The 12,779-nt window shown below is 48.9% G+C and overlaps 1 protein-coding gene across 1 annotated transcript in view; it reads right to left on the bottom strand.

The window, feature by feature from the left end:
- LDLR (low density lipoprotein receptor) overlaps window positions 1-12,779 on the bottom strand; it is a 45,336-nt gene that overhangs the window by 9,873 nt on the left and 22,684 nt on the right. Inside the window, exons 4-10 of the mRNA XM_015565338.1 lie at window positions 9,525-9,647; window positions 6,863-6,985; window positions 4,783-4,902; window positions 4,096-4,221; window positions 2,168-2,339; window positions 1,850-2,074; window positions 102-220 (exon numbers count right to left, since the gene is read on the bottom strand). Of these exons, the coding sequence (XP_015420824.1) occupies window positions 102-220; window positions 1,850-2,074; window positions 2,168-2,339; window positions 4,096-4,221; window positions 4,783-4,902; window positions 6,863-6,985; window positions 9,525-9,647 (1,008 nt within the window). The remainder of the gene's footprint in view (window positions 1-101; window positions 221-1,849; window positions 2,075-2,167; window positions 2,340-4,095; window positions 4,222-4,782; window positions 4,903-6,862; window positions 6,986-9,524; window positions 9,648-12,779) is intronic.

The following is a 12,779-nucleotide window of genomic DNA, read 5'->3' as shown; positions in this document are numbered from 1 at the left end:
CAGGGTGATAAACAACTCAGGGAGCTGCCTGGTGTGTGCAGGGGCGGCCTGGCCACTCTCCTCTCTCCTCAGCCCCGGGGACCACAGTCCCTCGAACATACCCAGGGTGATGCCATTGGGCCACTGGATGTCCTCTGTCACCAGTGAGTGAATGTCCACGCCATTCAGGCCCCCCTTCTTGATCTTGGCAGGGGTCCCCCAATCCGTCCAGTACATGAAGCTGGAGGGAGAACAGTGAGAACAGACACTCAGACGTCGGCCAGGGTGGCTCCCAGCCAACACTGAAGAGCCCTAGCCAGTTTGGCTCAGTGGAGAGAGCGTCGGCCTGCAGACCCAAGGGTCCCAGGTTCAATTCCGGTCAAGAGCACAGACCGGCCGAGGCCGGTTTGGCTCAGTGGATGGAGCGTCAGCCTGCGGACTGAAGGGTCCTGGGTTCGGTTCCAGTCAGGGGCATGTGCCTGGGTTGCGGGCAGATCCCCAATAGGAGATGTGCAAGAGGCAGCTGATCAATGTTTCTCTCTCATCGATGTTTCTGGCTTTCTATCTCTCTCCCTTCCTCTCTGTGGAAAATCAATAAAATATATTAAAAAAAAAAAAGAGCACAGACCGTGGTTGCAGGCTCCTCCCCAGCCAGGGCCCTGGTCAGGGCACGTGCAGGAGGCAACCAATTGATATATTTCTCTCACATCAATATTTCTCTCTGTCTTTCCCTCTCTCTTCCACTCTCTCTAAAAACCAATGGAAAAACATCCTGAGGCAGCCAGGCCAGGGTCCCACACAGGCCCTGGGGAGACCTCAGCTTGGTTCCTTCTGCTCCCAGCCTTGCCTGCCTTACTCCAAGGCCTGCCACCTGGCAAGACCGGGCAGGATTTTAGAACCTTCAAGAAAAAGGGAGGTTCTGATTCCAGTGTCAGGGCTGCGGCCCAGGAATCTGCACTCTAAACACTACTTTCTGAGGGTTTTATAATTTTTTCATCTTTTTGAAATTTTAAATTTTTATTGTTTTGCTTTTCCAACATATATATAGGCATACCTCAGGGATATGTAAGGTTTGGTTCCAGATCACTGCAATAAAGCAGTGCTACTTTGCGAGTGGTAGGGTAAAAAGGGGTTTTATTTTTAAATTCTAAATTTCATGTGCTGACTTGAATAGCAGTTAAATAAATCCTGGCCCATCGGGGGGGACCCAGGCCTGCCCGGCCCATCTGCACCACGGGGTCTGTCCCATCGCCACGCTCACAGCCAAATGCTCCCTGACCTCTGATTACGTCTGCCCCTTGGGGCTGGCAGTGCCCCACCAGAACTGTGAGCTCCCCCAGGTGGCATGTTGTGGTGGCAGACGTGGTCGGGCAGGTACAGACCGGGTCATGCTTCCCTCCTGTCCCTGTGGGCCCTAGAGCTGCTGCGTCAGCCGTGAACCCTGTGGACACCAGCCTGGGGCCACCCAGGGGGTGACCTTCGCTCCCTGTCACGTCCTGGAAAGACCTGTCCAACGATTAACGTTGGGCCTGCGCAGTTTTACTTTTCTCCAATCCTGTCCTGGCACAAAAGACTAAATCGATTTTTATTTTCTAATTTCAAATAAGGATTAATTCCTAACACCAGGTTAGTCAGTATGAATGTCTGGTAGTGGATTCTATTCCACAGGCCAGGACTTTTCAGGGTCTGCCTGCACCACAGGTGGCACAGCGGGCGTCAGAGGGACGGATCCCACAGCCCCAAGGGCATGTGGGAAAGAACCCCCCCTTTCCACGCCCCCCCCCAGTCGAGTCTACTTCGGGCACAGACCTCCCCCATGAGTCCTAACTGGTTCTTCATGTCCGTACCCCTCAGCTTTGGGAATACCCACCCGTGACGGGGATCCACCACAATGGCCCTCGGCTTGGAGCCTTTCTCCTTGAAGAGGGTCTTTCTCTTCACGCCCTTGGTGTCGGCCACAGAGACGGTGCCCAGCATGGAGTCCGTCCAGTAGAGGTTGCCGTGGATCCAGTCCACGGCCAGCCCGTCGGGGGCCTGCAGGCCCTTGTCGATGATGGTGTCATAGGAGGAGTTGGACTCTCTGTGGATCTGGGTGCTGAGGAGGGAGGAGGAGGAGGAGTCAGTGCCCGAGGCCATGGTTTCACGCAGGGCCGGGCGGCCGGGCAGGCGGGCGTGGGCTGAGGCTCACCTGTAGATCTTCCTTTGGGACAAGTCGGACCAGTAGACTCTGCTGGCGTGCACTTCCACGTCCAGTGCGACCGCGTTCTTCAGGTTGGGGATGAGGCTGGTGTATTCGCTGCGGTCCAGCGTCATCTTCCTCACCTCGTGGCGGTTGGTGAAGAAGAGGTAGGCGATGGTGTCTGTGGAGGCACGGAGGGCGCTCAGGGGAGCGGGAGGGCCCCCAGACCTGTTTCCGGGGCCTGGCTGAGCCAGAGACGCCCAGGACATGGGGTGGACGCGCCTCCCTGATGTATTAACCACGCCGTTCTGATGCCTTGACTCTGGGGCCTTGCAGATACCGGAGGGACGGCCCCTCCCAGGCCTCGCGGTTCCTAGGCATAGTCACCCACCCGCCCCAAATGCAAACTAACCGGCCCACACCCACCACCTCCTTCACCTCCTCACACTCCCGGCCACCGTGCCCTGGCCATGGAACCAACCAGGGACAGTCCCTACACCCCAGAGCCCACGGAAATCCTTCCAGCCAGTCCTAAGCCCGGCTACCCTTCCCGAGGAAACCACGACAAAGGTTCCTGCCCAGTTCCCCGCTCCCTCTACTTCCTGGCCACCTTGGTGCCTTCCCGTGGGGCCCTGCCTGCTGCCATGTGTCTCCTCTGGGATCTGTGAGAAACAAACTAGCTTTTCAAGGGCAGCCACCTCCCGATCTGTTGGCCTCACCACAGGTGCATAATAATAAAAACTACATTTTAGAACACCGGGGCCCTGCATTCTACATTTTAGAACAGGAGGATGAAGAAATGATAAGTTAGTCTGTACAGAGTGATTCCTTAGAACAGGGAATTCTTCTTAGTGCTTTTCTTAAGTTTTCCCTCACTGATTCTCACACTCCTATAAGGCAGGTGTTATTGTCAACCCTTTTTACAGATAAAGGGGTTGAGGCCCAGAGAGGGAAAGGGTCCTGCCTCAGGTCACACAGCTCGTGAGCGACAGAGGCAGGATTTGAACCCGGGTCTCTCTGACTCTGGGGGCTGTGCTGTAATCATGACACTGATAGGCTCCAACAAACTGACCGCTTCTACAGCTGACCTCACCCAGAATATCCCTGCCCCTGGGGTGGCATCTGTACAGATACTGACCCTACACATTGGAAGGAAAGTAAAATCTCAAATCCTGGCGGATTTCGGGAATTCACCCCCCAATTTTCTCCAGAACCCGGACATGCATGGGGATGTGGCAGAGGGAGGACAGGAGGCCGACAACAGTGGGGAAGGGATGGAAGCCTAAGAGGTTCTCAGGGAAACAGAACAAGCACTAAAATATTTCTGCAAAACGGACCCTCGCTGGAACCACACTGCACGAGCAGAACATGAGGCAAAACAAAGACTGTCTGGGCGACCTTCTGGGCGATAAATCTGTCGGAACAATTACGCCTCCAAAAACATGGCCCGTGTGCAGGTGATTCTAATAATTAGTGCAGGCTTGCAGTTCTAACCTGAAGTTCAGGGAAGAAAAAAACAACTATTTCCACTATTCTGTTTCATCACGAGCTATTAGATTTTGGTCTCTTTTAAATGTATTTTTTTTTGTGGGTTTTTTTTGTGTGCAGGTATCTTTAGCTCATAAGAGCTGGAGGAGGTGCAGGCTGTTTGGGGCCATGGCTTTCTACCTCTTGCCCCCTGAAGTCTCCGGTGGGGCCTGTGGGCTGAAAACCACCCCCCAGGGGTTGAGCTGTGTCTGCTGAGAAGCCGGACACGTGAGGGCACGTTCCAGCAAGCCCGAGTCCATCTGCACGTGCTCCGTTACCTGCCAGAGGTCCCGGGAGCAAACACCCTGTCCACAGAAGTTCAGATGACGCAACATTCAGATGATGCAACTCCCCACCCGTTTGCCTTCGGGGTGGCCAGGCCAGGCCCCTCGGGCGCCTCGGACACTCACCCACAGCCTTGCAGGCCTTGGTGAAGGGGTCCAGCCGGAAGCCCTCTTCACACTTGCACTGGTAGCTGCCCACGGAGTTCACACAGAGCTGGCTGCAGGTGTCGGGGTCCTCACACTCGTCGATATCTATGAGTTGGGACAGAGAAAGAGGTTTGGGCATCTTCCCCGCAGGTAGAGTGATGGGCCCCAACACGAAGCTGTGCCCCATAATGGTAAATGGGGGACAGCCTTCTCCTCTGGGGAAGATCTCCAGGGCTGGCGTCTCAGTATCTATGAGGTTCAGAGATAAAATCTTAAAAACAGCGAAGAATCATCTCCAATGCCCTGGCCAGTATGCTCAGTGGTTAGACCATCGGCCCTCACACCGAAGGGTAGTGGGTTCGCATCCTGATCAAAGGCACGTGCCTGAGGATAGAACCCGCAACCTTGGCATATGGGCACGATGCTCTAACAAACAAAGCTACCCAGCCAGGTCTCGTTTTTAAAATGACAAATCCCAAAGCAAGAACCAAGCGTGCCTCATGGGCCATGCTAGACTCCCCATGCCTATGGCATCTTGTTAAATCCCCCTGACAGCCCTGTAAGTGGGGACTGCCCACAAACAGCTGGAAACCAAGGCAGAGGCTTGGCCACCGTCTCAGAGGAAAGGGCTGGGGAGGCCCGGAGCCCACCCCACCTGGGAATCACCTTCGCATCTTCGCTGGTCCGCCAGCCGGAAGCCCTCAGGACACAAGCACTCGTAGCCAATCTTGAGGTCTTTGCAGAGGTGGGAGCAGCCACCCTTGTTGGTTAGGCACTCGTTGGTCTCTGCGCCGGGCGGGGAACAGACGGTCACACTCAGGCCTCCAGCCCCCTCCCCAGCCCCCCTCTCTATTTCACTATCTGTATCACAATCACCCCAACGGATGTGAGGCCAGTGAGGTGCCACGACCCCTGAGAGGACGTAAAATACCATTGTCACGTGCAATGTCACAGACGGGCCTGGAGGACACTGTGCTGAGTGACATAAGCCACTCACAAAAGGACAAATCCTGTATGATCCCACCTATATGAGGTTCTTAGAGGAGTCAAATTCACAGAGACAAAGAGAAGAATGGTGGGTGCCATGGGAGGGGGCACGGTTAGAGTTTGGGAGCAGAGTTTCAGTTTGGGAAGATGAGAAAGTCCGGGAGATAAACAGTGGTGATGGCTGTACAACACTGTGAATCTGCTTAATGATACCGATTTGTACACTTAAAAATGGCTATGATAGCCTGGCTGGTGTGGCTCAGTGGTTGAGCATCAACCCATGAACTAGGAGGTCACAGTTTGATTCCTGATCAGGGTACATGCCAGGGTTGTGGGCTCGATCCCCAGTAGGGGCATGCAGAAGACAGGCGATCAAAGATTCTCATCATTAATATTTCTATCTTCCTCTCCCTTCCTCTCTCTAAAATGAATAAAAACATATTTAAAAATGGTTATGATAAATCTTATTGCTTTCTTCAACCACAATTTAAAAAATTTTTTATTGATTAAAACTGTAAACCACATACTACAGTTACATACAGAAGTGGACAAAGTAGGTTTACAGTTGTTCGTATAGAAAATGATACAATAATTAATAAATAATACAAGAATTGGTGAACTCACAACTGTAAAGCTACTTTTGCCAAACCCTATATATTAACTCATTTAATCCTCTCAACAACCCTAAAGATAGCTGGGGAAACTGAGGCATGTCCAAGTTAAATGACTTGCCCAAGATCACACTGCTGGGCTCGAACCTAAGGTGTATGGCTCCAGAATCCATGCGCTAGCTCTTAACAACAAAGCCTGCATCCCACCTGTTCAAAAACAGGCCAACAATTAAGAACAATTCCAAATTTTTAAATAGTTAAAAAGAAAAATAAGAATTGGTGTGGTCTCCCTCCCAGGAGCACACCCATGCCTTTCCCTCCCTCCCTCTTCCCCAACAGGTGGCATCTCCTAACTTCTAAGGGTCCTCACGAGACTTGCTCCCAGGGGAGCAATGCGCAGCAGGGTGACCCCCTGAACCTGAACCTGAACCTGTCTCCAAGGCCCCTTTTCTCTGACTCCCAGGGAGCTCAGGGAGCCCCGCCTCACTCACGTCTTTCCTAGAGCCAAAGCAGCCCCCGTACACTCCTCCTGTGCCTTCTTCTACTCTGAACCCTTCCTTGTTTCCCTGTCCCCGGTGCAGAGATCCAATTGCTTCTCGGCCTTTAGGCTAAGATCAAGTGAAGTTATGAGGTTCACCTGCAATGTTAATAAATGTGCTCTCAAAAATTAATCAAAATAAAAATATTTCACACCCATAAACGGTTTATGAAATTCAAATTTCAGTGTCCATATAAAATTTTCTTGGAACTTAGCCACACACATTCATGTGTGTACAAATGCATTCATGTGGCTGCTTTTCTGCTAAAATGGCCTAGTTGCCTGGTTGCAAAAGAGACTATAGCACTGGAAACATCCAGACATTCACACAGCTATGGGTCACAGAACATGGCTGAAACTTTACAAGTTCCCCATCGGCCAGTCCCCAGCAGTCCAAGGATGTGTGAGCAACTACAGTCCCATCCTACAGTTGTGAAACCTGAGACTTGCAGCAAAGCCATTTTCCCCAAGACCCCCCATCTGTCTGGCCCCAGAGCCAAAGACCTTGGGGGCACGGTGGGTTGAGCCCTGCAGCCCCACAGCGCCCGTGTCTGGGTCCCGCTTCCAGCTCCCCACGAGCTCCAAGAGCTGCCTGCCCCCCAAGGCTCACCACACTCCTTGAGGGGCTCATCGGACCAGTCCCGGCAGTCCCGGACCGAGTTGCACACTTTGTCCATGGTGATGCATTCGCCACTGTGGCACTTGAACTTGTTGGGGCCCTCGCACAGAGTCACTATGGGAGCCAAAGAAGAGGGTCAGTGCTCTGAGCTGCAGGACGCTGTTTAGTACTTTTTAATCCTATATAATAAAAGCCTAATACTGTATGCAAAACAATCCAATGGCACAACAACCGGTTGGCGGGGGGCGGGGCCAGCAAGCGGGCAGTGCCAAACCAGCCAGGGCAATAAAAAAATTTTTTTAAAAAGTTTTATTGACACACATCCCTATTCATTTACATACTGTCTATGACTATTTTCTAGCAACGACAGCAGAATTGAGTGCAGAGACTGTGGTCCATAAAATATTTACCAACTGGCCTTTTATGGTACAGGTTTGCAGAGCCCAGGCCTAGATTATAACACGCCCTTCTCCATCCTACCCTGCTATCCTCTGCTATACCCGCAGAGGTAACAATGATCCTGAACTTTAGGTTTACCATTCTCTTATGTTTTTCATTAATAGTTTTATCAACATGTAGGAAGGAACACTATATTATTGAATTTTGCTTGTTTTCGAGTCTGGTAAAATAACTGTATTCAGTAATCACCTGCAACTTGCTTCTTGCTGAAGTTATGAGGTTCAATTGCTTCTCGGCCTTTCGGCGAAGATCAAGTGAAGTTATGAGGTTCACCTGCAGCCTGAGAGCCCTGGCCTGGTTTCTGAGCTGTGTGCGTGATAGTCCACTGCGTGACCACATCGCCATTTTAACATTATTTTCATACACCCGCGTTCATAGCAGCATTAGTCACAATTCCCAAAGATGGAAGCAACCCAAGTGTCCGTCAGCTGATAACTGGGCAAACATAACGTGGTCCATCCATGCAATGGAGTATTACTGCCTTAAAAAGGAGGGCAATTCTAACACCGGCTACAATGTGGGTGAATCTGGAGGGTATTATGCTCATGAAATAAGCTAGATACAAAAGGACAAACACTGCATGATTTCACTTATATCCTGGAGCAGTAACATTCATAGAGACAGAAAGTGGGGGCTGGGGAGAGGGGATGGGGAGTGAGTGTGTAATAGGGGCAGAGTTTCAGTTTGGGAAGACCAAGTTCTGGAGATGGATGGTGGTGAAGGCTGCATAACAATCTGAATGTAGTGAATGCCACAGAACTGGACACTTAAAAATGGTTAAAATAGCCCTAGCTGGTTTGGCTCAGTGGATAGAGCATCGGCCTGCGGACTTGAGGGGTCCTGGGTTCGACTCTGGTCAAGGGCACATGCCTGGGTTGCAGGCTCCATCCCCAGTAGGGGGTGTGCAGGAGGTAGCCAATCTATGATTCTCTCTCACCATTGACATTTCTGTCTCTCTCTCCCTCTCCCTTCCTCTCTGAAATAAATAAAAATATATTTTAAAATAAAAATAAGTCCTGCTTGAAGGACTTCCTTTAAAAAAATGGTTAAAATTGTAAATTTCATGTTGTAGGTAATTTACCACAATTTTTAAAAAGGTAGTACATTATCAAACTTTAACTCTTTATTCACGAAATTGTTTCAGTCTCTAAATAACATAATACTTTTTTTTTTTAATCCTCCAGCCTGGAAATGAATCTGCAACCCAGGCACATGCCCTTGACCGGGAACCGAACCCGAGACCCTTTGGTGTGTGGGCTACACTCTAACCACTGAACAAAATGGCCAGGGCCATAAGAAAAATGTAATAAGCAGTATCCTGGCCCTGGCTGAGTAGTTCAGTTGATATCATTAGAGCATCATTCCAAAATGCACAGTTTCAGGTTCCATCCCTTGTCAGGGCACATACAAGAAACAACTAATGAATGTGTGTAAGTGGAACAACAAATCGATGTTTCTCTCTCTCCCCCTCCCTTTCTCTTTCTCTTCCTCTCTAAAAATCAATCAATAAAAAATAAATAAAAATTATCTTTTAAAAAAGCAATATCCTTACGTTATGTGTATTTTATCACAATTAAAATTTTAAGCCCTAACTGGTTTGGCTCAGTGGATAGAGCATCGGCCTTCGGACTCAAGGGTCCCAGGTTCGATTCCGGTCAAGGGCATGTACCTTGGTTGCAGGTACATCCCCAGTGGGGAGTGTGCAGGAGGCAGCTGATCAATGTTTCTCTCTCATCGATGTTTCTAACTGTCTATCTCTCTCCCTTCTTCTCTGTAAAAAATCAATAAATTATATTTTTTTAAATTTTTTTAAGTTAATTCTATTGCTGATGAACATTTGGGCGGCTTTCAGGGTTTTGCTATCAGCACAGTGCTTCTCTGACCTTCCAGAGCCGAGCTCCTAGTGGAATTGCTGTGTGTAAATTCAGGAAAGTCTTTCACATGGAGTTGTATTTTGTATATAACTCTGAGCTCAAAGATACGGGCTTTGTACACTCTGACCTCATTAAGTCTCACAGTGCTGAAGTAGGTGCTTTCACTATGCACATTTTTTCAGAGAGGGGTCAAGTAACTTGCTGAAGGACGCACAGCTGGTGGGGGGCTGACCTGGGAGCCCCTGCCCTGCTCTGGGATCCACCCTGCTTGTACCCCCGTATTCTGCCACGGTTTAGGGCTGTCAAGGCACGGAGCTCACCATTGATGCAGCCAAGCTCGTCACTCATGTCCTTACAGTCATGCTCCCTGTCACACTGCTGGCTGCCGTGGATGCAGGTCCCGTCAAAGCACTGGAACTCGTCAGGCCGGCACGTGGCCATAGCTAGGAAAGACAGAGCACGCGTTGATTTTTCTCAAGGAGAGGCGGAGGGACAAGACTCCCCGTCACTGAAGAAGCAGTTTTCCGACAGCCTCACAGGAGTCGGCTGCCCTGGGCCTTGGGGACAGCATGCAAATGGATGACAAAAAAGAAAAGAGGCGGCCTTCCTTCCCAACATAGGAGAAAACTCCCCAGGTGCATCTATTTTTGTATTCGCAAATGTAACCAATGTAGATTTTAGACCAGTGGTTGTCAGCCTTCCTTAATGCCGCGACCCTTTAATGCAGTTCCTCAATTTGTGGTGACCCCCAATAATTGTTATAAATTGAACATAATTAAAGCATAGTGATTCATCACAAAACAGTATGTAATTATATATGTGTTTTCCAATACTCTTGGGCGACCCCTGTGAAAGGGTCGTTTGACCCCCAAAGGGGTCGTGACTCACAGGTTAAGAACCGCTGTTTTAGACGATTTCTTTTCTTTTATGGCAAAAAGTACTTTTTTCCTTCATGAAGAAGAATCATGAAAAATTATTACTGAAGTAACAAAGCCAAGTTTGGAAAATTGCAAAGGAGAGGAAAGCACCCAGAACCCAAATATCCCACCACAGCCATCAAGGTTTTCCTAGACTTCTCTCTAGTTTTGCTTCACATGCTTTTAAAATTTTTTTTATTTATTTATTTTTTTTTTTATTTTTTATTTTTTTAAATATATTCCATTGACTTTTCACAGAGAGGAGGATAGAGATTGCAGACCCACGCTCCATCCACTGAGCCAAACTGGTTAGGGCTTCACATGCTTTTTTAGATCACATAATCCATTAAAAAACTATACACCTGCCCGGCCAGTGTGGCTCAGTGGTTGAGCATTGACCTGTGAACCAGGAGGTCACAGTTTGATTCCCGTCAGGGCACATGACTGAGTTGATTTCTCAATCGCCAGTAGGGGGCCTATCTTGCATTATTGTTTATTAATTATTGTATTAGTTCCCATAAGAACAACTTCAAACATACTTTTGCACACCCTGTATTTAGTGGATCATCTAGTGATTATACAGTAACAGTTTTAGAAACAGAAACCATAACAACTATTATGATGACAGAATTAAAACCAAATATAGCTCTAATGTCAATGAATAAAAGTGAGATTAATACTACTTAAGAGAAAAGACAAACTGAACCACAAAGTGAAATCTAACTTTGAAACTTAACAACTCATCTAAAGGAAATATCTCAAAAACGTTGAAAATATAAAGATGGTTAAAGGCATCCTAGAAAAACATGGTCAGAAAGAAATAGTTGCTGGGATAGTAATTACACAAGATTAAATTCAGAGTACAAAAGGAAGGAAGGAAGGGAGGAAGGGAGGAAGGAAGGAAGGAAGGAAGGGAGGAAGGGAGGAAGGGAGGGAAGGAAAGAAAGGAGGGAGGGAAGGAGGGAGGGAGGAAAGAAGGAAAGAAAGAAAGAAAATAGCCATGGCTGGTTTGGTTCAATGAATAGAGCATTGATTCTGGTCAAGGGCACATGCTGGGTTGTGGACTTAATCCCCAGCGGGGGGGGCGTGCGGAAAGCAGCCAATCAATGATTCTCTCTCCTCATTGATGTTTCTATCTCTCTCTCTCCCTCTCCCTTCCTCTCTGAAATCAATAAAAAATATTTTAAACAAAAGAAAAGAAAACTATAAATCCAAGGAGCCATTCTCAGCAGAAAAAACAATGATATGGTCCCAATCTAGACAGAGACAGGCCAAGTAAATCATGATAAATCAGATCAATACCACCGAGTATAATGCAGTTGTTCAAATGACTGAGACTACAAATATATGAAATATTGATGACATGACACCATGTGATAAGAGACATTACGATTAAAACTCAGAGGATGCACATGGTGACTGGAATAGGGTACTGCCAGCCATGGTCCAGACCTTGACCTCACACAGGACTTGCTTTATGCTAAGTCATTAAGCTATTTGTTCTTTTATGCACTTTCCTTTGGGCTGTATTTCACAATAAAAATGTCTACAATTTATAATTTTGATGTCAGGATGTGAGTGAGAAGAGATAATAAATCTGTGAGCAGAATGGAACCCCTTCCACCTTTAAAATAATATGTCTAAATTTTTAGCACTCTGTATGTTCAAGTGGACACTTGCTCTGCTGTGATATGTAAAAAGGGGAATGATCCTATTTTGAACCCATATGTATATCTTTGCATCAGAGAAAAAACAACCACCACCAAAGGTAACTTTAGCAAAGCCTAAACTCTGATGACAGTTAAAATGAAAGGAGGATGGGATTTTTCATTTTCTCAAGTATGTGTTTTCTCAGAAAATTATTCGGCCTTTCTGTGCCTCGGTTTCCCCATCTGTAAAGGGATGGGGATTAAATGAGCTTGCGTTAAGTTTTAGAACAGACCACGTACAACATCATGCATTGTTTTTAAAACGTGACTTCCAAAGGTCCAATTACATCTTATTGGCGAGTACAACTCGATGGAAACTGACACCGAAAAAGGGAAAGACCTCCTGGATTCACAGTGACTCCACATGCCAGCCTCGAAACAGCGGCCTGTGGGTTCCAGGGGCACTGACACAGGGCCAGAGCCCTGGTCTGCACTGTCTCCAGCAAGGAATTCTGTTCTCCGGTCGCACTAGGCGCGTTGGCTAGAGGCGACTGCCCTGGGCAGTGCGGACACAGGACGCCTCCACCATCACAGAACGTGCGACCGGGCGGCGCTGGACTCTGACCCGGCCGCCAAGGCCAACGCTATTGCCCCATCCCACCCGGGAGGACGCCACGGGGCAGTGAGGGGGCGTCCTTGGCCGAGGGTCACTCCGCTCCACGCCCCCAGCCAGGCCTGGAGCCCAGGATTCTTTCTGAACCGAAACAATCCTGCCGCGGTGGCTTCCTCCCCTCTCAGAAAAGAGGTTAATGAAATAGACAAGTGATTTGAGGTCGTGTAACGGTTGAAAGCGCGGGGCCGGGGGCGGGGAGGGCGCCCTCACCGCAGTTCTCCTCGTCGGACTTGTCCTTGCAGTCAGCGCTGCCGTCGCAGCGCCAGCTCCGGTGCACGCACTCGCCGCTGCGGCTGCAGTGGAACTCGCTGGCCAAGCAGGGCTCGTCCCCGCGCG

Source organism: Myotis davidii, unplaced genomic scaffold (assembly GCF_000327345.1).
Source record: "Myotis davidii unplaced genomic scaffold, ASM32734v1 scaffold1439, whole genome shotgun sequence".
Classification (NCBI taxonomy): Eukaryota; Metazoa; Chordata; class Mammalia; order Chiroptera; family Vespertilionidae; genus Myotis; species Myotis davidii.
Note: the sequence above shows the minus strand (reverse complement) of the source record. Positions and strands in the feature narration are given on the sequence as shown.